At 39.5% G+C, this 24726-nt stretch overlaps 1 protein-coding gene across 8 annotated transcripts in view; it reads left to right on the top strand.

The window, feature by feature from the left end:
- The window catches only part of Dlc1 (DLC1 Rho GTPase activating protein), a 359328-nt gene that overhangs the window by 321403 nt on the left and 13199 nt on the right, over window positions 1-24726 (top strand). For all 8 annotated transcript variants that reach the window (XM_074054724.1, XM_074054723.1, XM_020167594.2 and 5 more), the window contains 4 exons: window positions 11468-11539; window positions 15875-15956; window positions 21093-21156; window positions 22799-24219. In XM_074054724.1, coding sequence (XP_073910825.1) covers window positions 11468-11539; window positions 15875-15956; window positions 21093-21156; window positions 22799-24219 — 1639 coding nt within the window. The remainder of the gene's footprint in view (window positions 1-11467; window positions 11540-15874; window positions 15957-21092; window positions 21157-22798; window positions 24220-24726) is intronic.

Genomic DNA, 24726 nt, shown 5'->3' with positions numbered 1-24726 from the left:
GCAGATGTGTGATCAGAAATTATTTCAAGAACATTTTCTGAGAAAATGCTGGCAATTGCCTTACAATTATTGTGGCATGCCAGATTTACAGCATGGTCCAAGCCTGGTGCAATAACTTTTTCATTAGCACTACTGTTCAGAGAAATTAAAATGAAGCACAACAGACTGACTTTCTCTCCCAGCTGTTTTTCCAGGTTTGCTTTTGACAAAACCTGATTTTATTTTAGTTCAAGCTGAATAGCACCTTGCACTGAACAGGCTGGAAGCTTCAGAATGGGACTGACTTGTTTTCTCCACTCTGCAGAATTCAAACTAAATAGATTTCAATTTAAATATTAAACCCTTAAAGAGTGACAGGAAATTAACTATTGATAATTGAAGGCTGTGTTTCAAATTTTAATATGCTGGGCCAAAGGATTTTTCTGTTGTACTGGAGAGAAGTCAAGAGCCAGTTTGCCTTTCACCCTAAAGCCTTTGTTTATTTGTTGTTCTGTATGTAGTTCAAAGAACAAAGACCAAGCAAAATTTAAGAGAGTTTTTTTACATTAAAAGAGGTGTCTCGGAAATATACCAGATTCTGGAAAATATACCAGATTGATAGACAGTTATATAAGATTAAGTAAGTTAGTAGTGTGAAGGGAGTTTAAAAATGTATATAACATTCAAACTCTTATTTGCAGAACTAGTACCGGGCTTAAAGGGATAAGAGAGGCTTGGGTGAGAGATGAGAGATGCCTTCCAATCTAAGGCTTGGTGAGATTCCAAGAGGTGGTTTCAAATACAAAAATAAGTACTTGGGTTTCCCTGGGTGTCCCCATGGAGATTCTGAGCCATGATGAAATGTTTAAATGAGAGTGGTATTTTTATGACTTAGGCAAGTAAATAGCAATTTGAGAATATTCAGGGAAGGGCGATTTGGTCTGAAAGAGTGGGGCATCCAAAGTACAGTGAGTGAAGGGAATCCGACTCTTTTGAAGAGAGCCTTGTTCTGGACAGGATGGTCCAGTATTGTAAACAGGAGTTTCTCATGCTTAACTCTCCTTCCTAGCAACAGGAAGACGGAAATGAGGCCATGAAAAAAAAAAAAAAAAGATCCTGAAGGGCTCCAGACAATACTTGATCCACCCTACTATTCACCCTGTACAGCCAGAAGACCTGTAAAAGTAAAAATAACTTCAGATGCTTCCCCTTCCTCTCTGGATATTACCAAATCAGTAAAGACTGAAATCTCAGTGCTTTGGAACATCATAGCAAAACCTGGCCCCATGGGGTGACTGGCGTCCAGACTTACACTATGCCAAGCCTGTGATTATAAAGCCAACCTGGGGAGAAGGGTGGTTTTCATTTTTAATATTTGCATGGTTTAGTGAGTCCAGTGGCATGAGTTGGAAACCAGTGGCAGAGAGAGTGTTGGTTTAACTTCTAAATTTAGTTGTATCTCCTAGTCTTTCACAATGCTCATTTTTATCAGGATCCTAGTATGGAGTTTGAGGACTTTAATGCAAAGGTGTGATGGATGCAGCATTTAAGGCATTAAAAAAAAAAAGTACCCTTCTTATAGCGGTCAAGGCCAAGTTATAATGCCCATCTGCAAAGTGCTAATGACTACTGTGTCCTAAAAAGTACAGCACGAAGTTCTTCGTTTTCCAGGGCTGTGAAATTAGAAGGAAAATGCTTTTCTGGTACAGATTTTCACAGCTGTCTGTTTCTGACTCTGGAGCCTTTCCATGGGAAGGAATGCAGACTTTAGTATCATTCCTCTGTTAAGGCAAACAGTATTGTGAGGTAAAAGTACGTTTTTCAGGATTGTTTTTCTCTGGTAAATGAGTGCAATCAGTGGTGGTTTCTTTTAATTTCAAATTACAACAGTCCCCCTTTATCTTTGGGGGATACATTTCAAGATCCTCCACTTTCTCCATGAATGCCTGAAACCATATTCTTATATGCACCATGTTTTCTCTTTGCATACATGCCTCTGATGAAGTTTAACTTATCAACTAGGTACAGTAAAGATTAACAACAACAATATAGAATTGAAAAATTATAACTTTACTATAATAAAAATTATATAAGACTTATGAATTGTTAATTTTTGGAATTATTTTCAGATCTCAACTGACCTGCTCAGAGTCCCTCCTACAGTCAGAGATTCAGATATTGTGAAAGGGGTGAGATTCTCAGCTGAGAAGGGCTCATTCTGTAGGTCAGCACTTTTCTCTTAGGTGGTGAGCCCTATATTATCATTAAGGATTATCAGGATCAATGATAAAGTGTCCTGGGAGTCTTGCTGCTGACTTTTAATTAGGTATTTCTTTGTTGCCATTACAATTAGTAGTAGACAGGAAGAAAGCCCTATGTATTTAGTCTATATATTTTTATAGACCCTCTTACACAACAGTCAGACTTTTCAGGAATGGCCCCCACAGAGCCTCACAATTATTTTGCCTGGGGCTGTAATGTGAGGGTCCAAGAATGACACATTTGTGGGTTTTGCCTTTTGTCTTTGTGGCCTAGTTAATGGAGACATGAGCATCTGTCTTTAACCTTTGGCAAAGGCTTCCAAGATAGCATTTTCTGGAAGCTTAGCCTATATTGACTGTAATAAGAAATTCTTTTTTAACAAAAGCATTTTTGCCAGGTATCCCTGGAGATAATTTGTATGGCATCTTAAAAAATACCTGCCTACTAGGAAAAAAAAGTTGTAGGGCACTACAGGTAAAGTGTTACGCCTTGCTGAAGTCAAGTCACAGTGGAAATCACTTTTTCTTCATCATGTACCTGTGGTTTTTGTTCTGCTACTAGACTTAGCTTCCTAGTGGACAGGGTCCCTTTCTCCCCTTCACTCCTGCCCCTACTTAGTGGCCTTTTCTTGTCGGCCCCCCCCCCCCCCCCCGGCCCCCAGGGGAAAAATCAAAGCTAATTGAAGACTGAGGTCAGTGGAGCCAGTCCTCAGATGCCTTTGACACCTCCCATCCACATTTTGTTCTCTGGCCTGCCTCACCTTTGAGTGTCCTGCAGAGAGGACTGGAGGTCGCTTCCTGACTCTTGTTAGAGAGGCGCCTTCCTTCTCCTGCAGGAGCCTCCAAAGGATGTCCAAGGGACAAAAGTTTTCCATACCCTGAGGTTGTAGCATTTCCCAGGGTCGAAGTTCTTAGGAAGCCAGAGAGGAAGAGACATGGCTTTGCTGCAGCCATGCTGCACCACTTGTTATGCTTAGTGACAAAAGAGAACATTTGAAATCATCCTTTCTTCCTGAGTCTGGAGCAACAGGGGCCACCTAAGACATCCAATGCACATACAATTCCTTCTTTCAAACTATATGGTGTGGAAAAGGAATTGTGTATAGTGCTTGTGCATTTGTAACAAGTCATTGCATGGGAAATTCCAGAGCTTTGCAAAGGCGGCCTGGAAAAACAGTGCCTCTTCCCCTACTGAGGGGCAGCTGAGAGTCAGGGGAGTTCAGTGACTAGTCCAAGGTCATATGTGAGCTGAATGGAGCTTCAGACCACTTCCTGCCAGCTTGTTTAAATAAGAAGGGGTTAGCAACCAAATGAGGACCTTAATGTGTTTGTGGGAAACTAAATTGATATATCTGAGTTAAATTTTGACCATTTTAGATTGTGTGTACCTGGGAGGCTGGGTGTCCCAAGCAGTTTTAAAGGAAATAATTCCTTAATTTTACCTAGAAGACAAGAAGTTGTATTTTTTTCTTATACTTTCTGGCTCAAAGCTGAGTGTGTCTGACAGGCTCTTACCTAGCATCCCCAGCACCACCAGAAACCATAATGCAACAAAACTAAGTGTCAAACTGTACAGTATTTCTAGTATTTGACATAGGGAGGGCTGGAGGTAGCTTACACCCTTACGCAGCATCTGCCATGTTTTTATTTTCATGGGGCTTTGATAAAGCAAGTTGGTATTTCATTCATTTCTTAATTTTGTTTTTTCTCTTAGAAGGAGTTGGCATATGGGTGCGCAGTGTTTGTTTTTATTTTGTTTTATGTAGAATTCTTTGCTGTCCTCTCTATTTCTAATTTGTTTTCCTAGCATGACAATATAGATTATGTAACCTTAAAGCATCCACATTTTATCAAAAAGGAGGCTCAGAAAAACAAGGGCCCTGAAAACTCTGTTATATAATTTCCTTTCTTGAAGTTGACTTCTTAATGTATGCAGTTGTCATCTTTAAAGGTGACATCTTTAGAATGGTAAGAGTGATTCCAGACAATTTTACGTAGTGTGTAATTTGAAATGTATGAATATGTGATATAGAATCCTAGCAATATGCGTATGTGGTTGTGGAATGATAAGGGTGTGTGTGTATGTACACCAAAGGTTTATTTTTATACAACCCCGAAATGAAATTAAGGAGGTGATGATGCAGTATCCATTTCCTCAATAGTTCATTCTCATTTCAGTGTGTCTTCCTTTATTCTGGGTAGAAGGTGCCAATTTTTGATAAATTGGGAGGTTTCTGTTCCTGGTAACAAGTAGATCAGCACAAAGAGGTTATAGTGCCCTACCAAGTCACTCCTGTGCTTACCTCAGTACAAAGCTTAGAAGAGTTCTTATTTTGCTATGACCCACTTGTCTTTTTTAAAAGCAATGCTTTGCAAACGCTTAGACTAAATGATCCCCAAAGGGAATTTCAATTGATTTAATTTCTTCATTGCTAAAGTGTCACTTCAAGTACTTAATCCCAGGTAGAGGCTTGCAGAGTGTGTCTCCAGAGTTTTAAGTGATTCGCAGAAAAACCATTTATTAAGTTGTCATCACATTACAGGGGGAAAACATGGATTCCCCTCTTTTATTATTTCTAGGAATGTTCCTTACTAGAAAGCAGCACATCTGTCTCCAACCTCAAGCAGGTGGAGGAAGAGTGAAACCTTAAAAAGAAGACTCCCCAAACTTCCATTTCTTACCTGAGATGGAGTCATTGAGGGCGTCATAGGATGGGCAGGACATGGTGGAACCTGGTTATGAGAGCCAGCTAGGTCTGGAACCTTGAGCCTTAAGCACATAGGATACCAAACTCTGGACCATCTTCCTCACTTATAAAGAGAACATGTGCAAAGCTCCAAGGCCTATGTCAGCACGCAGTTCACTGCCGCTGTGGAAGCCAGCAAGCAAGCTGCTAGAAAAGCAGTACAAACACGAAAGATCAGAAAGCAAAGACAAACTCTGTGCGTTTCCTGCACGTTGAAGTGTTTTCCTGTGAAGATTAAGTTTATTTTGAGAGCTATGGACACACACATTAGCAAATATTTTTTGATTTTGTGTTCCCTGTAATAACATGAAGATAGCCTTGAGGGGACAAGTCTAGAAGTTGATCCCATTAAAAAGCAAATTATAAATTTTAACAAAAACTCCAATAAATTTACAGATTTGGGAAACACCCCCAAAGCAGTTTGTAGTGATGCAGTATTTTCTGGAAAGAATGTTTCCATGTATGTAATGACAAATCTGGAAAATTAAGGAGGAGAGTTAATTCTAGAGGATGTCCTGGTGAGAAGAGGAGATGGGGAAATATGAGAATCTGAAGTGTAGGGAACAGAAAAATGTAAAACTGACCCTTTTATTAAGTGTACTTTGAAACTTATATTTTACATATGCATATAATATCTAGACATGCATTTGTACAGGTGAATGTCTACTTACATTTGTATTCACACATATATGTGTACACAAGGTTGCAGTGTAAAATGTGTTTCTTCTTGTAGATCTTGATCAGAAAAATAAGATGATTAGAATAAAAATCAGATCAGTGTAATTATTTGTTGACTGGATACTTGACCACAAACCAATGTAGGTGTTTGGGATATATCAGAGAATGACATAGACAAAGAAATATGCCTTTGTGGAACTTACAGAAAGTAAATATGTGTTGTGAAAGAAGAGAAAAACGAAGGAGAAAGGGGGATTGAGGGTGGGAGAGGTCAGTATAGCTATCAGTTAGTCAGACAGGAGATGTTGGGGCAGCGGAGTGTCATCAGGAAAGAGACAGGGCACTTGAGCCCTTGTTAGGACTTTGGTTTTCCCCAGTCAAATGGGGCTCATTGGTGTTGCCTTTGAACCATTTGGGACGTAACAAACACACTGACCTTAGAATAGCCACTGGGATGCGAATTCATCCTGAAGAGAGGACAGAGGATGGTACTGGACTGTGAGGTACATTTCCTTTTAGCTTCCTTCTTGGGACAGGAACTTGGGTCTTTGATTTTCCCTGAGGGTCACTGGCAGCACACCTGTTTCAATAAATAAATATTGAGTGAAGGGAAACAATGAAGGGTGATGGGCTTCCCTTCAGTGTATGGCCATATTAGAGCATACTTCATGGTGGATTTGGTTCAGCTTCTGTAGCTATACAGCCTAAACATTCTGACTGAGTGGTTGACCAATCTCTTAGATGCTTTGGAACTTTTTTTTTGTGCACTTTAGATTATGTGCAGCACATGTTTGGAATATTTTTTAGGCACCTGAGGGTAGGAATGCTGCTAGTTTCTGTCAGAATCTTTTCTGTGATTAGATAACATGGGAGTTTAATAAATATTAATTGTGCATGCTGCTGTCTGGCTTGGCCCTACTAGGAATTCATTTTACACAGATAACTCCTGATAACCGTCTTTGGCAGTTGTGTGTGTTTAACGTTTATTTTTACAGATGCGAAGAGAAAGGGATCAAGTCATAGTCTGCCTTTGAAGAAAGAAAAATATTAATGGATTTTTTTCTTCTCCTTCTTCACACAAATATGTGTGTGATTCCAATGTGTAAAAAGGAATAGTTGAAGATGTGCAAAGTAATGAAGAAGTGGGGCATTGGGATGCAGAAGAAAAAAGTTCTTGGAGGCCAGGGAGAGAGCACAGTCTTGAGGTCCCAAGAGCACAGGTAGCTGTAGGAACTCAGAGCTTGTGTTTGGAGGTCAGCCTTCCAAGAGGTGAAGGGACAGACGGAGGCCAAGTTTAGGAAGGGTGTGGAACTTTGCTGAGGAGGTTGGATTGTATCTCAAAGGCGGTCAAAGTCACTGAAGAGTTTTAAACAGAGTATCAACATAATGAAATATGTGATTATGAAAACCAAAACAGTGGTTCAGGGATCTCCTTGGACCAGGAAGGATTTGTTTGGGGTGAGGAGGGGTGCAGCTTCTCAGAGGGTTCAGTTAGGAGACTGTTAGAGTAATGCAGAAAGAATCCAAGACAAGGAAATACAGAGGAGGTTTTTCCATCCTGTCACACTTACGCTTTCTTAAGGAGCTATTATAGAATACATGCCAGGGCTCTCTCTGGACTCAGTAAATCCAAATACCTGGAAGTGGGTGGTCATTGGCTTTTTTAGAAATCCCCCAAGCAATGCCTCTTCCATCCAGGGTTGAGAGCCCCTGGGATTCCCTTGCCTTACTGGAAGCTTAGTTTTCTTCTCCAGGTGACTCACCCTGTGAAACCCACCCTCCAGGTAAAGATGAGCTGTTGTGTTCACTTGCCCAGCAAACTTGGCCACCTTGAGTAGTCAGGGGATTCAGGAGAATTGATAAGCAGAGCCTTCTTTCCTGCAATTGGAATCTGTCACCCTGGGGCAGGGAAGGAATCTTGGTTTGGATCAGAAAGCCCCGCCTGCCTGCCTGCACACAGCTAAGGCAGCTCTCTGTAGCCAGAAAAGCTTCAACGTTTCCATGAACCTTTGCCCACAATTCTGTCATATTTCAAGAAATCCAAAGGATCGGGAAAGTGCTTGAATTATTGCAACATTCCTCTGATTGCTTAGATTGCATTTGAGAAACAAATTCAGTGTAGCATTTGTGTGAGTGCCAATTTTGTTGGTATACTAGGGAAGAAGGGAAGAAACCTGAGTTCCCACTGTGAAGGTAGAGCCGAGAGAAGTCTGGAGTAATCCCATGCCACCTAGACCCCATCACTGGAATCAGCAGAGCCCGGCAGAGTGATGAGGGGGTATGGAAGCTTCTGACTTACTGTTAGGGGTTATAGAAAGATAAGGTCATCCCATCCTGCCAGGAAATGTGCAAATATGGCCTCTTGGTTCCCAGTCATGCACAAAAGGGTCTCCCAAACCTCATTCATCTAATGTGCAGAACTGCTTTGCAAAATGACCAATGACTAAAGCTGCTTCCAATAAAAATTTCCTGTTTCCTCCTTAACACATTTGTCTGTTGCTTGCTTAAGAGTCACTGTGTTTCTATTGTATTTTTAGTTTCTAATGGCGTTTTTGCCCAATGGGGAATGTTTTTTAAAAATGATCTTCATAGTTTTCACACCACACCCACATATACTCAAATTTTAGAGCCTGTTAGACATCTCCAAAATTACCCAGGGGGAGATGTGAAGGTAACTGAAGTCATACACGTATGCTTTTCTTTAATATTTTAAACTTTGTTCATTGCTACATTTTTTTAAGGCATGAATCTGCCTTATAGGAAGAAACTTGCAATTCTGTAAGTCTTCCTTCCCTCTCCCACTATGGCATCTGAATGTAGAAAGCTTATTTTTAAGAAGTGGGTTACTTTTCTTCCTATTGCTTAGCTCCTTTTTAATCTTGGGGATGATGTTAGTACTTCACACTTTAATCAGTAAGAGAAGTAAATGAACTAGTAAGCATTCAGTGCTCAGACATTGCCTTGCACACCTTAGATGCTCAATAAAAGCCACTGATAGAAAACTGCAGAGATGGAAGCCTTTGAGTTGGACCTTGGAATGAGTGAAATTTGACCTTGAGTCGGTAGAAGGGGATGTGGGGTCAGAAAGCCACAGGGGTGGAGGTGGAGGTGAATACTGAGTTTACTTTGGCTAGGATGAGGGAGTACAGGGAACCAAGAAATGAGGCTGGATGCCGGGTGGAGAGCTCTGAAAGCCATACGAGGTACTTAGACTTGATTTTCTAGATAGTGTGTGAAGAGAAACTGTATAAAAAACTGTACCTCAGAAATCTGATAAGCCAGGGCTGGTGAATGACTTTTCTGAAGAGAAGAGGGACTGGAGACCTGGGGTTTTAGTTTGGAGACAAGAGCAAAAGTAATGGCCTCAGTTGGAGAGTGAAATTACAAACACATGTCTGACCTGAGTTGGATGTACACTTAGGTTCACTTCATGTTAACAAATAACATACGGATTTTTTTTTTGAAAATCAATATTTGATTATTAGTACTTCGTCTTGACCTATTAGAAAAGATGGGAGTGAGGTCTAACAAGTATCCATTAAGAAAAAAATCTGTGACAACTTTTTAGTTTCTAACTGAGATTTCCACTGAAGCAGTGAGTAAAGTTTGCATTTATCCTGCAGCCCAAGTTTTCAATGAGTAGACGTTTTTCACGTGAAATGCTTCATGTCTGAAAGAAAGACAGGTTGTCATTTATTTTAGAATGAAAAAAAAGAAGGACAAAATTACCATAATTCTGTAGTTCTTGAAAATACTGCTCTTAATTAAATTTCCTGCTAAAGGAGCAAAGCTTTAGCCTGTTCACATCATTTCTTTCTAACCAAGTAGCTCTTAACTGTATGGACTCCATCCACTTCTGGCTACTCAATAGCATTTATTTTCTTAGTGGGAGAAAATAAGAGAGTGACAGGATAGTATTATGCATCTCTGTGTTCCTGAAGCCACGTGGGACCTTCAATGAGTAAAATATGTGAAAATACTTTGTAACTTGTTAAATATTATGTAAATAGATGTAAAGGATTTTTTTAAAGAAAAAATATTGCATTTTTTATGCCTCTTAACGTTAAACCATTAATAAGAAAATCAGGAACATGGTCCAGATAAGTGGCAGAGTAACTGGTGGAGGGGTGTCTAATTAAGGCTTTTGTGTGTGTACTGACCTGGTATCATATCTGAATATAGTCAGAAAAGGATGGACAGTGAACATTTCTGATTCATCACCTCTTGTTAAGTAAAATACTAAGAAAGCAAGCATATTTACTTGTTAACAACCTGTCATTCAATGCCTAACAATCAACTGAATGAAAATAACCTCCTCTAAGGAATCAGAGCTGAGAGTTATTTAAAATATTTTGAAAACAGCCTTTTTGCTTTCCATGTGTATCTTTGGGGACAGGGGACACAGAAATAGGGGAAAATGTAATTTTCTACTTTGAGATAAAATATTGAACTTTTTATGTTTTTCCCACAATACAGTTTTCTAGAAAGTGTTTGTTTTATAATTTTATTTAAAACTTCCCTAATTCCTTATAGAGAAAGGTATGGGTGTAAATATGTGGAAAAAAGTTAAACCTGGATAGTTACATGGGATTTTTATTCAGTGCAAACACTGACCGTCTTCCACATTCATGCCCCTCCATCCTTTACCCCAATTCAGTCCTAAACCTTAGGCATACTAATGCTACTTTATTTCCACTCTAGTGCTATAATTGTTTTTACTTTGAGTTATTAACTGGCTTGGATAATCAAGGATTGTTTTTCTCCATAAAGACATTCCTACTTGCTTTAATGAATTTGTATTTTTGTTCTTAAAAGGCCATGGAACTCATGAAATAATAGGTGAAAAGTGCTTTGAAACTGTAAGCAGAGTTAGTAGGCAAAAAAAAGATGTGTATACTTGTAACAGTGACCATCCATTTTCCATCTGGCTCAGAAGGGAGAGAGGCTTAATGAAGATTTGGTTCTGGGATGAATTAAGCAATGCTGAGACCTCTATAAAGGAGTGAATAGCCTTACATAACTAAGTACGCTAATGGTCCTAGGAAGGGGGGAAGAAAAGTTGAAAGGAATATTCTTTGTGCAAACGGAGAAACTAATTAATGTGCCCAGGACCTCCTGTGTGAGTCATTTTTAACAGGATTGTAAATATGTGCTTGAGTGAGTTTTAACATAGTGTTGTCAGTTGATCTTGGTCTTTCTGTTTATCAATACTGTCTACAAGATGTTTAACCACAGGGAAGGAGGAGCTTTGTTAGGCATTTCTGCCAGCCAGGACTGTGGGATTTATTGACTTCATGCCCTCCATGCGACAGGGCAGCCTGGGCTTCTCTCCTGCTGGTTAATACCTAGGTACCTAGAGTCATTTCATCACAAAATCTGAGGTTCTTAAAATGCGCAGCCCATGGGTGTCACAGGTCTGGGACTGTACCCCGTGAAGTTCTACTCTGGGATGTGGAACGTACAGTGGATTTTTGTTGAAGTGAAAATTAAACCAAATTTTAGGCCAGCCAGTCTTAAAATGAGTTATCCAGTCCCTCTGCAAGTTTCTCATTGTACCCTGATTTTATAATCATTTATAACCCACTTCAGAAGCAGGACATCAAGAGAAGACATTGAAGAAGTCTGAAAGGGGTGCATAAATATTTAAACCATTTAAATTAAGTAGGCTTTTTTGTTTGGCTTGTCTTTGTTTTCAACAGAAGTTGTGTTTTGCTTGTGTAATAAAATCAGTTTATTATGGAAAAAGAAGCATACTGAGATGCACATCGCTAACAGTTTTGTCTTTCTTCTGTTCTGTTCTAGAAATTGAAGCCAAGGAAGCTTGTGACTGGCTCCGGGCAACGGGTTTTCCCCAGTATGCACAGCTTTACGAGGGTAAGCCAGCATCGCCAATTTTTTTTTTAATTGGCATAATCATAATCTTTGGTTCACAATTATTATTGAAGTATGAGTTATTTTCAAACATTTCATTACTTAAATATTTCATTGAAAAACAATGTTTTAAGTGCCTAAGACACCCCCCAACTGCTCAAAAGAAAAGCTAGACCCTTCTTAGTGTCACACCCATCTGCTCCTGTGTTCTGTCCTCTGTCAAGAAGACCAGTGTCTTGAAACCACTATCATTTTCCAACTTGGATTTTATATAATTTTACTGCATTTCTTTAAAAGCACGTTTTTGCTTTTAGCTTTATAAAAGAGGTCTAGTCGATACATAATCTTGTGGGGTTTAATTTGTTTGCATAATACTGCAAACTCTGTGTCCCTGTAGTTCATTTGTTTTGACTGCTGTGTACTGCTCCATCATGTACAGACCATCACACAGTTTATTGCTATCCACACTCTGGCGGGCATTGCAAGTTGTTTTGTTTTTATGAACTGTGCAGTTTTGAACATTTCATACCTGTCTTCTGTAATACGTGAATAATAATTGATCTTGCATGCATACCTAGAAATAGAGTTACTGGGTAGTGAAGAATATGTATGTTCAGTTTTATAATGCAAATTTTTCTAAAGTACTTACACCTATTTTCACTCTTCCCAATATTATATAAAGATTCTGAGTATCCACGTGTACTTGTACTTAATACTGGCAGACTTCAATTTTTTGCCAATCAAATGGATATAGAATGATACATAGTTTTTCACTTCATTTTCCTAATCACTAATGGTAATAAACAGTTGTTCATGTCATCCAGCCCTATGTGTTTGCTCTTTTAGTAGTCTCAGGACTATTGTTTTTGCAAGTTGATTGTGCTTTTTAAAATGATTTGCTAGACTTTTTATTCTGCATTCTAATCCTGTGTTAGTCGTGAATGCAGATATCTTTCCCTAATGATTTGCTAGACTTTTTATTCTGCAATCTAATCCTGTGTTAGTCGTGAATGCAGATATCTTTCCCTTGGTTTGTTGTTTGGAATGAGGCATTTCACCCTTCTTTAGGTTATCTTCTGTTTAGTATCTCTTTTTCTGTGGCATTTAATTTTTTAATGAAGAAAAATGAAACAAAAATAAAATCAGCATCTGGCCTGATTTTTCTGTATGATTCTCTCATCTTCTTTTTAGTGCCCGGAGGATAGCTAGGATGAAGGCTGGCATGCCTGGCTGGTTCTCTGAACCTCTGGTTCCTGAGTAGGTAGCACGTGCTCTGCCCATGTTGAGATGAACATGCCACTCATTTAAGTGTGAGATTTTATTGTGCTCTGTATGCAATTATCTTAAAATAATTACAGCTGGGAACTAGACAATTCCATTCTGTAGAAAAATTTCAAACAAAGCTGGGTGAAGAGTGAAGTGATTCCTAAGTTACAATACCTGATCTTCTGCCTGGTAGCTCAGACTGACCATACTTTGCAGTGAAGATATAGTCTGAATTTAGTTTTAGACTCTAACGCTAAATTCTTACTGTTTTCCATTTCACAGAATATCTTCTTTCTGTTCTTTTTTTAAAAGTCATGTGGTTAATTCTGTACTTATTTGTGGTAGAGTTGCTTATCTTTCCTTTAAAGAGAATTTTTGACAGGTTAAAGGTGTTTGGTGGTGGGAGGGGGAAGAGCATTCAATTAGATTTCCAATTCACACTCTACTGGAGATCAGGGAAGATAATTACGTTTGCAGTGGCACTAAAGTGGCTGTCCTTTTGTTCTTTTTAAAAATTAAATTTCCTTCAATTATATCCATTTTTGGTGTTGATTTGCTCCTGGGTTGCACCTTCTGGTGTGTCTGTTTGCTAAGACCCTGTTGCAGTTCCTGTCTTACTTCTTTCACAGTCTTAAAATGTAGACTGCATTTTCCTGAGTGACTTTGGGGGTTCTCCTCCATGTTTGCATGGCCTTGGGAGCATAAGCTCACTTTTGAAGTGTACTATACATTGTTCGTGCTGTCATTTCCCCCTTCATCTTACAACTGTGCTGGGGGAGTGCAGCCACACAGCACACCACCCCACACATTCCTCATCTTCCTGTTGAGCTTTATTTTGGTACTTGGCAATTTATACTTCCTGCCTTTAAACCCAAGCTGGAAGTTGAGTTCAGAAAACTTCTTCACATCAGGAAACTGTCATCTTTTAGAAACCAGTTCTTTCAGATAAAGAGTCTAGACAAAAAAGAGAAAATTACTGATTTAATTCTTGCATTCCTACATTTAGTCACTACCAGATATTTTTTAAAAAAACAGAATTGTAGTTAATTTGGATCTGAATAGTAATCTTAAGTATAGCTCTTAGTTTACCAAGTTAGAAATTGCTACAATAACACAGTTGCTTTCTCACATATACTTAACAGGCATGTGAAATTTTGTTTGTGTTTATAGATTTAGGTGTTATACTCTGTAAGTACTGAAATACGTTCTTTAAAATCAGCTCTATTATTTAATAGGTAACGTTCAGAAGAAATGTCTCAGTTCCATTTATTGCATTCATTGTCTGCCTCCTCTTTGTTTCCATTATGATAGAGTCACTCATGTGGTTCAGAGAGACTTACTCTAAACACTAATGAAGAAGTGTAGCCATGTGATACCAAACTCTGTACATTTCTTCATCAGTCTTTGGACTGTAGCTACTTCCTTGCTCAGTGAATATTATCAGTCATCCAACTCTTGCCTTCAGAAAATAGAACAGGCTATAAATTAATGCTCTTTATGATAGTTTTCAATATTATTTTTTAAAAGGTACTTTGTTACCCCTAGAAAACAGATGAGTAGGAGTAAGGCGTTCCATAAAACCAGTGGTTCTGAGTTAGGAGCTAACAAAGTCCTGCTTCCTCCATGCAGATCAAAACCTAGATTACATCAGTTAACCCCCCAGCTCCCAAACTACTGCCTGCCATTTCAGTAGCCATTCCAGTATGCAGCGTTCGCCATTTTGAAGACCAAAGGGATTGTTTAGATGGTGGTAACCTGTGTGATGGCTTCTTCTCTTCCTGGCCACAGAGTTGCTGGTTCTGATACTGTATATGCATTCTACTGAGATGGTGCATTATTTACCCTGATGGCTGAACTTCAAATGAAATTGGCTTGCCTTTATCCAGTGGAATTTCAGAGCTGTTGTAAATTTCCACAGGGGGGTGTTTGTCTCTCTCCTCCCAGGTCCTCTTGGTCGTATTTATCTTTCTTTTTTTTTTTTTATTACAGAGATTTTTATTTCAAAACCTAGACCTCGAGAAGCATTAAATAATAAATAATATATAAATAATAAATGTAAATAAATAATATATAATATTATATATAATTTTAATTGATACATGGTACTCCATCTTTGCGGATCACAGTGTACCATTTTGGTACATGTATATAATCTACAGTGATCAGAACAGAGTAATTGGCATTTCTACCATCCCAGATTCCATATTCAAACTCCTCTCTTTTAGCCATTTTGAAAAATACGGTTGTTTTCACACAGAAGTATCTTAGTGTGCATTAGAAGTTCTTCCTCCTACCCAGCAACACCCTCTGTCTGTTAACCATCTCTCCACCACCATCCCATCTCCCTCACCCCACTTCCCTGGTTCTGGCAACCACTATTCTACTGTCTACAAGGGTCTTTTTAGGTGGTACAGAAAAGGAAATTCTTCATCTGGGTTGATTGTTTTCCTCCTTTCTGCTGTTCATTCTGATACAACTTCTCCTTTGTTCTGAGAGAATTTTGCTCTTCTAATGATTAAGGGATTTAGGATTCTATTGTTCTACAGTAACTTTATAGCTAGCCATTTGCACTAAGCTATATGAACTGAGAAACCATACTGGAGTGCTAATATTTGTTTTAAAATAGCATATCTTGAATTCTCTCTAGTTCTTGATGTCATGTGTATGGACTAGTTAGACTGAATACTACTTACCATTGATCTCGAGATACTTCCTTGGCCTCCTAGTGTTTGTTTGTTTGATTATTTCTGGTACCTCTGCCATGATTACAGAGGGCAAAGACATGCATTTTCTTTTAAGCCATGTTAAAGAGGAAATTTCCTATTGGATTCATTCTGGCTTAAATTATAATTTGTAGCAAGTATTTATTTCCTGCTTATTAGTTTAAAGGACAACAGTATTTTGAACCATTTCTTTGACAAGAAAACCACTTTATAGCTCTTTTAGGATGCAGATAGGGAAATGTCTTAAGCTGCGTTATAAAGAAGTTAATAGAGAATGAGGTGCTGTGTATACATACTAGCAAGAAGCTGGGTGCTCAGCAAATATATTTGTTTTTATTTTTCTTAATAGATCTCCTGTTCCCCATTGATATTACCTTGGTCAAAAGAGAGCATGATTTTCTGGACAGAGATGCCATTGAGGCCCTGTGCAGGTAAATGGACATGTTTTGAGTATTTTCATTTTTTCTTTTAGAACAAAGTACTCATCACCAAAGCTTGGTTTGCCTTTATTCTGAGCATGTCTGGTCTTTGATTAGCAAATAGTATGGTGACTTACTTTACTCTACAAAATAAAGTAAAATGCTGCTATGTAATAATGCCATTAAATAGCATCTACACTACCTTCAGAGGTACTCAGATAGTACCATCCATATTTTGACACCATATATGGCTGTAGAAATAGGTATGTTTCCAGTGGGTTGTAATAGGGTTTTTTAAAGAGGTAATGTTATTGATTGCACAGCCCCAAGCAGGTAGCCTAACAATACAATAGGCATGGTTAAAAGTACCCTCCTTTGAATTCCAAGAGAGCTCCTCAGAACCTCCAGCTGCCTGAGCTAGAGTAAGGACAGGTTAAGTAGGCTATAAAATAACTCAGCACAGTCTTTAACATATAGGAGACAAGCAGTAATGGAGCACTGATGTGAACTGTGAATAAAACTGTCAGAAATCCCTGCCCCAACTGCTGGTGCCTCTTCAGGCCAGGGGCCAGCTTGTGGGTTTAGTGAAGTGGAAGCAATAAAACCCAAAGCAGGTGATGATGGGACTCTGATAATCCTCTCAAACCCTGTGTGGCATTTTTATTCAGGGTCGGTTATTCATTCTTTGTAATTATTCTCAAAACCCAAAAAGCCCTAACAGCTGAATTCTGGGGGAAAAAAATTGTCCATAGACAAGCTTCACATATGTTGATTTCATTGTAAGAGTAAAATAAATCCTCGTTTAATTTCAGTATTTATTTTAACTTTGAAAAACATCATTAAGGTGGAATGATACCCAGTATTGCTTTCCTCATTGTAGCAAAGAATGCAGTGACAGCTCTGAAAGCACTATTTTTTTGCCTTTTTTATATAATACAGTGTCATTTGAAGCAACCAGCTTGAACAGTGGTTTTGGAGGAAGATAGGTTATACATTTAAAAATGGTATAGGGGAAGGACTAAATTATATTTGCATGGTTTAAGAAGGAAAAGAAAAAGCCCTGTTACCCACAGAAATACTATCAACTTTTATAGTCCAATTAAATGACTAATTAGAAGGGTTCACGGAATGTACATGTTTTCTGAAAGAAACAGAATTCTGAGTCTGCAGTCTTACACTGAAGTGTGTAATATCATCGCTAGGTCATCTGGAATGAAAAAATGTCACCAATGCAGTTTGGGGAGGGGAAGAAGTCTGCATCTGGAATACAAAGTACTCCAGACATTTTTGAAATGTTTTCATGCTTAGCTATGGGAAAGAATTAATTTATTTTCAATTCTTCACTGGTGATAATGCACATGAATGATGCATCTTAGAAAACATCTAAGCATTGCGTCAGATTGTCCTTTTCACACATTTTAAGCCACTTAGGGAGTGGGCGCTCTGAACAGTATCAACAGCTTAGGAATTTCTGGGTCAGAGAAATATCACTACAACATTTCAGCCCGAAGAATCATGATTAAATTCTTGACTTTTTTTTTTAATAAAAAAAAGTTTGAAATGTAGTTTTCCTTATTTGAAGGGAAGAGTGTCCACTGCACTTTATTATTTTCCCTGACTCTGAGTTCCATCTGAGAAGCTCCCTCCCACAGAAGAGAATAAACCTGCTTCTAGATCTTCTGTGCAAAGAAAAGCCTAAAAGAAACTGGACCTTAAGTTATTTTCAAACTTGGCCATGGATTCAGGGTGGACTTCAGCTCTTTCTTACATGTGAAAGAATACATCATAGGTTAGTTGGGAGGAGGAAACACACTGATGGACGGAAAGTGCTTTAGCGATGACATGATCACACCCAGCTCGGCAGAAAGACTTGGGGTTGGATTTTCTTTTATAAAAAGAAACTCTAGGATTCCTAGTAATAGTTGTCAATTTCTTTGGAATGGAAAACCCAAAGGTCCCTGTCTTCATATTTGGTAGGCAGATGCTGTACCACATGAACCACACCCTCAGACCTTTAATTTTTTGGTTATTTTTCAGATATGTTGTGGTAAGATCTGGTTAGCTTTTTGCCTGGGCTGACCGCAAACCTTCACCTCTTGATCTTTGCTTCCCAAGTAGCTGGTATTATAGATGGTGTGCATTGGCAGCAAGTAATTTTTTAAAGCATTTGTACTAATTTCAAAAAACTATCTTTAAGAATCAGAGCAATTTTTATTTGTCAGGTCCTGCTTAGAAAGTTGCCCTTTGTTTCCTTTCTTCTTTTACTTTTCCCTGTTTTTATTTTGAATACAACAAGACCCAGATCCCTGCCTGTTCTGCTTGTTATCAGGAAGCCTGCAGCGCTGTACAGCAAAGCTCTTGATAGCCACCCTGGGTTCCCACCCCCTCTGAGCAGGGTACAAGTTGCCCAGGAGATAAGACCCACACATTCCTGTGGAGCTGAGTCCCGTGAGTGCCCTTGGGGTGAGAGTGACCAAGGCTTCTGGACAGATGGTCATTGATACCAATGCTTCAGCCACTTCCTTGAAGAATCCTACCTTGGATATATGCTCTTAGTTTTTTATAGCTGTCGTTAACATTTGTTTTAGAAACAATTGCAGAAGATGCTGTGTTTGAGTACCAGAGCCACCGTGTTTTAATCTTGTGGCCTTGGACAAGTTTTGTGACTCCTCCAAGCTCCAGTTCCTCACTTACAAAATGAAGATAAATCTAATATTACCCCACAGGGTTGTTGTGAGGATAAAGATGAGATAAACACATGAAGTACCTCCCATAGTGCTTCCTCTGGAGCAAGCCCCAGTTTGTCTAGCTAGAACTAGTTTTTTAACAAACTAACTGTGCATATTTATAAGGTATGATGTGATAATTCAATACAAGTATATATAACAAGTAATGATCAAATCTTGATAATAAGCATATACATCACATATTCAAAATCCTTCCATCTAGCTATTTTCAAATATATAATAAATTAATGTTAACTATAGTCACCCTACTTACTATGCCATAGAACATTAGAACTTATCCCTCCTTTCTGTTTTTGTGCCACATAACTGACCTCTCTCTAGTCCCCCTTCTACCTCTCCCATTCCGGCTTTAATAACCACCAGTCTGCTCTCTAGTTCTGTGACATCAGTTTCTTTTCTAACTAGACTACTACTTAACGCCAGTACAGACTCTGCAAGTAAAGAAGGTCCCATCAGTGGGAATCCTTTGGAGGTCCTAGGGGGACAAATCAAAACCACAGAAACCCTGGGGGATAACTCAGGGCTTCCGGGTTACAAGACTGTAGCTTGGCGCTACCAATATAAAAAAATAAAGTTGACCTTTATAAAACTAGCCTCCTGGGTCTTTTTTCATTTGACTCACATCTATAGTTTGTGAAATAAACCCCTCCCTATCCTCCTAGGCCTCCATGCCTAGTAAATTTGGTTATAAACACCACTCAACCATTAAAGCCCAAATGGAGTCAAGTGGGTATTTGATTACAGGTTTGATTAATGAAACCCAGACCTAAGACTAACTGTAACCATTCTGGATTCTTTAAATCTTGACAACATTTGAGAACTCAAAACAGTGGGTGTAAGTCATTGAAGTAATTGATGTCCCTCAGAGAGGGACCTTGCACCCCTCATTTTTAAAGTCTGCAGACTCGTTCTCAGCTATTTGTTTTCTTTCCCTCCCCATCCACAGAGAGAATTTTTCTGAACGTCGGTACTCTATGTTATCTCTGTTTATTCTATAAACAGGCTTCACATAATCTAGGAAATCAAAGGCAGGCTTATCAAGCTGGAAGAAATACTTTCTATCCTGATGCATCAAAGTTGTCAGACAAGTTGCAAGAACAGAATCAGGAAGGGAAAGCCTGGAGAAGGGTACATGATCAGTTTGAATTGGAGTGAATTAAATTTCTTATCCCATGAAAGTGTAAGAACTATAATTTTAGGAAAACTGGCAGGGAGATTCACAATACATACAAGACAGCAAGCAAACACATTAAAAGTTCATCTTAGGCAAGCTCAGTGATGGTCATTTGGAAAATATTGGAAAACATTGGGTCCCAGAGGGCTGTCATTCTCACTTTAATTGGCCAGTTCATGTCATGTATCTAAAGAGTATTTTTTTCAGCCAATTCCATTACTTCCCAATGACTTTGTAAGTATTTCATTTTAATGAAGCTAAATTATTTCCTTAATTTGATTAATTGATTGATTGAGTCATTTATTTTTATGGTGCTGGAGATAAACCCATGGCCTCAAACATGCTAGCCAAGTGCTCTACCACTCAACTGCACCCCAGCCTTATTTTCCTAATTTTAAATTGGCATTACCATCGAGCAATCGGGTAGATGGTATTTTTGTAATGACTTGCTTTTTTAAAGAAGTCTCTGTTACTCATCAAAACATTCACAGTTGCAGTACAACTTCTATTCCAAAGAAGATTCTGATCTAAATGATTTTAAAATCAGTTTTGATCCTTGAGGTTGTAATATACAAATTTTTTAAATAGTCATTTGTGCTATATACCAAACATTTTTTCCTGAACAGGAAGTTATATAAAGAATTAGGTATCAAAGAATTTCCTCTCCGTATAAGAAACTAAAATTTTCAAATGGCTGTGAGATAATTACTTGTCAGAGGTAACTAAAGTGTGTGTGTGTGTGTGTGTGTGTGTGTGTGTGTGTGTGTGTGTGTGTGGTGTGTTTCGTTCACATCTTGATGTAAGATAGAATATACTGTTTAATTTGCCAACAGTTCTACTTTGTTTCTTGTTGCTGTTCTTGTCTCTCAAGAAAGGAGACTCAGGCCCTTATTTCTTAGATTTGAGTATAGCTACCTAGTGGCTCAATCAAGGTGATCTTGAAAGAACACATTTTCTCATTACTGTTTATTCCATAAAGAACTTGAGGCACCTAACAGTGCCATTGCAGTATGCGATTTTACTATAAAATAGTAAAAACTTAAATTAAAAGGAAAGCTTACCAAAAAAGGTATTTGTTAATGACTCGCTTTTTAAAGATGTTTCTAATATTCATCTAAGTTATTGAGACTGAGTTCAAAGAAACGCACGTGTCAATTATTTGTAAAAAGTATTTATCCATCTACTAGCGGTTTCCTTTATTGCTAATGTTTTCTCTTTGCTCTGTAGGCGTCTAAATACTTTAAACAAATGTGCGGTGATGAAGCTAGAAATTAGCCCTCATCGGAAGAGAGTGAGTATATGAATTGTATGTGAGGGGATGAGTGGACAAACCAAAAACAGGATTATTTGTTTTGTAATAGGTTTAATTTCTCAGAAGCTTAATTTCTCATTCCCAAAGTCTCTCCATTCACTGTTAAAATCCAGTCAGGTTTACCCAATATTGTGTGGCCTTATATACTTGAAACCAATAGTGGAACCTGCCAGTAGATTACTTTGTTTACTGTTTTTGACCTGAAGAAATCATCTATTCTTTTTTCTAATAAAAAACCGCCCACTGCAAAATTAAGGGATGAGGCTTAAGGATGAATCCCAGAGGATTTGACATTGCGTTCTAGAGAAAGTAAAGCTAACATTCTTTGGGAACTCTTCTGTCTTCCAAGATATAATGGTAATTACATTTCAAAGCTGTCAAGATGAAAGCTGGCTGTCTTGGGGGATATTGAAGAATAATAAGAGATTTGGAGGGAGGAAAGGAACTTGAGGAGGAAGAGGACAGGGCAGGAAATCCCACACACTCCAGTCAGTGGTGGCACATAACTGAATGGGGTGGTGTTTTTTTTTACATATGAGTTGTGAGGCCCTTTTATGAGATCTTAGGAGAAGTGGTGGGTGTAGTACTGGGAGTGAGTGTCACAAATTAGGGTAAACAGGACTAAGTTTGGTCGAAGAACATAGTTCTGACAGTTCAGAGTACAAATTTTAATTATCTGAGAGTCCCTGACCTGCCAAAGGTTGCCTTCTTGGGGAGTTAAACCCTTAAACAAATGAGCTGTGCAGAAGAGTCTCCAAGTCAGTTTTTCATGCTCTCATTGTCCTGTGAAACTGGGGTCATACGATATTTTCCACACCAGTGACAAAAATACCTATCATACTCCATTGTGCTTTTTGATACCCTGCCTAAAAAGCCAAGATGCACTAATCTATGACAGGATATCCCTAAGTCCTGCACCTAAATCAAGCATAATCAGCAGTGGTGTCACTTAATTGTTTACGAGTGCTCCATGAAGTAGGGAAGGGGCATTTGTTAAATTGACTGGAGCATGTCTGAGGTTGAAACTGCCCGGGACAGTCCTGGTATGAGCTCTGGTGGGGGTAGGGGAAGAAAAAGACCAGGTAAAAGGCAACATGGTATTGAATTGAAGACGTGATGGCTCACCTTGCTCGGTGGCCATTTCTCTAGTAGGAGATCTTGATGTTCTGGGGGGGGGGGTGGCTAGATATTGCCACTCTGTTTACTGTGTGAAAACTGCCTTTTTAATTGCAAAAGAGAATATAAACACATTCTGTCAGCAGACAGCCAAGCTGGAGGCAGCCCAAAGGGAGTCCCACCGTTGCTGACTCCAGTTCAAAATATTTTGCATGCCTGGAATTTTCAACCATCTCAGAGGTTTCCTCTGAGCAATTAGTGAACAGCCTATAGACCCAGAATTTCCATAAAATAGCTCTTATTTAGCTGGCAATACTTGGCCAGGTTTTCTCCTGTTAAATTCTTTAAATATATCTTTGTTATTAATAAAAAAAAAAAAAAAAGAGGAAAGAAAGGAGTGAACACTGGGGTCCTTTTCTAAAGCAGCTCATCACCCTTAACTTGTGCCCCACCCCTTGCTGATGGTTAGTCCCAGTGTACGCATTGCTCCTTTCTGCCTTTGCAGAGTGAGGATTCGGATGAGGATGAACCCTGTGCAATAAGTGGCAAATGGACTTTCCAGAGGGACAGCAAAAGGTGGTCCCGGCTTGAAGAGTTCGATGTCTTTTCTCCAAAGCAGGATCCAATCCCTGGGTCCCCAGATGATTCCCACCTGAAGAATGCCACAAGCCATGAGAGCATGCTGACAGACCTCAGCGAGTGCCAGATGTCTTCCCTCCGCAGCCTCAGCAGTACTGGCAGTGTTCCCACCCACGTCCCCCATGGTGGGGATGCTGTGACAACCCGGACTAACTCCGTCATCAGCGTCTGTTCTTCCAGCCACTTTATAGGCAATGATGACTCTTTCCGCAGCCTGCCATCTCCCAAGGAACTGTCCAGCTTCAGTTTCAGCATGAAAGGCCATGAGAAAAATACCAAGTCCAAGACGCGCAGTCTGCTGAAAAGGATGGAGAGCTTGAAACTCAAGAGTTCCCACCACAGCAAACACAAGGCACCCTCCAAGCTGGGGTTGATCATCAGTGGGCCCATTCTGCAGGAGGGTATGGATGAGGAGAAACTGAAGCAGCTGAACTGTGTGGAAATCTCAGCCCTCAATGGCAACCACATCAATGTCCCCATGGTACGAAAAAGGAGTGTGTCTAACTCCACACAGACCAGCAGTAGCAGCAGCCAGTCTGAGACTAGCAGTGCTGTGAGCACACCCAGCCCTGTCACCAGGACACGGAGCCTCAGTGCCTGCAACAAGCGGGTGGGCATGTATCTAGAGGGCTTTGATCCTTTCAATCAGTCTACATTTAACAACGTGATGGAGCATAACTTTAAAAACCGTGAGAGCTACCCAGAGGACACGGTGTTCTACATCCCTGAAGATCACAAGCCTGGCACCTTCCCCAAGGCTCTCTCCAACGGCAGTTTCTGTCCTTCGGGAAATAACAGCTCTGTGAACTGGAGGACTGGAAGCTTTCATGGCCCTGGCCATATTAGTCTAAGGAGGGAAAACAGCAACGATAGCCCTAAGGAACTAAAAAGACGAAATTCCTCAAGTTCCATGAGTAGCCGCCTAAGTATCTATGACAATGTGCCAGGCTCCATCCTCTATTCCAGCTCGGGTGACCTGGCAGACTTGGAGAATGAGGACATCTTCCCTGAGCTAGATGACATCCTCTATCACGTGAAGGGGATGCAGCGGATAGTCAACCAGTGGTCAGAGAAGTTTTCAGATGAGGGAGACTCAGACTCGGCCCTGGACTCTGTCTCTCCTTGCCCATCATCTCCAAAACAAATACATTTGGATGTGGACAATGACCGAGCAACACCCAGTGATCTGGACAGCACAGGCAATTCCCTGAATGAGCCTGAAGAACCTGCTGACATCCCAGAAAGAAGGGACTCTGGGGTTGGTGCTTCCCTGACCAGGTGTAATAGGTAAGAGCCATGTTCCTCCCTCCAGAGTGAGGAGAGGGTCAGAAAGGGACTGCTTCTGTGGAAACAGGGTGAAGTCTGGCATTCATAGCCATATAAACTCCTAAGGAAAATGTCAGACCAGAAGATCCCAACATTGAGGAAGAAGGGGCATTGTTTAATGCATGGACATTGAGTTGGGGGGATGAGAAAAGTGGAGGTGGAGGGCCGTGGTGGCTGCACACCAATACAAGTGGCCTTAATGTCACTGAACTGTACACTTAGAGATTGTTAGAATGGTAAATTTTATCTTACATACAGTTGGACCTCCTTATCCATAGGTTCTGTATCTGTGGATTCAACCAAACACAGATGAGACGTATTTGAAGAAAAACATGTCTGTACTGAACATATATAGACTTTTTTCTTGTCATTATTTCCTATTACATTGTAGTAGGTATTAAAAATAACTCAGAGATAAAGTAAGTGGGAAGATGTGCATAGATTTTGAATAAATACTATGCCATCTTC

This window comes from Castor canadensis, chromosome 14, assembly GCF_047511655.1.
Source record: "Castor canadensis chromosome 14, mCasCan1.hap1v2, whole genome shotgun sequence".
Lineage (NCBI taxonomy): Eukaryota > Metazoa > Chordata > Mammalia > Rodentia > Castoridae > Castor > Castor canadensis.
The sequence above is the reverse complement of the archived record's forward strand: the minus strand, read 5'-3'. Positions and strand labels throughout refer to the sequence as shown.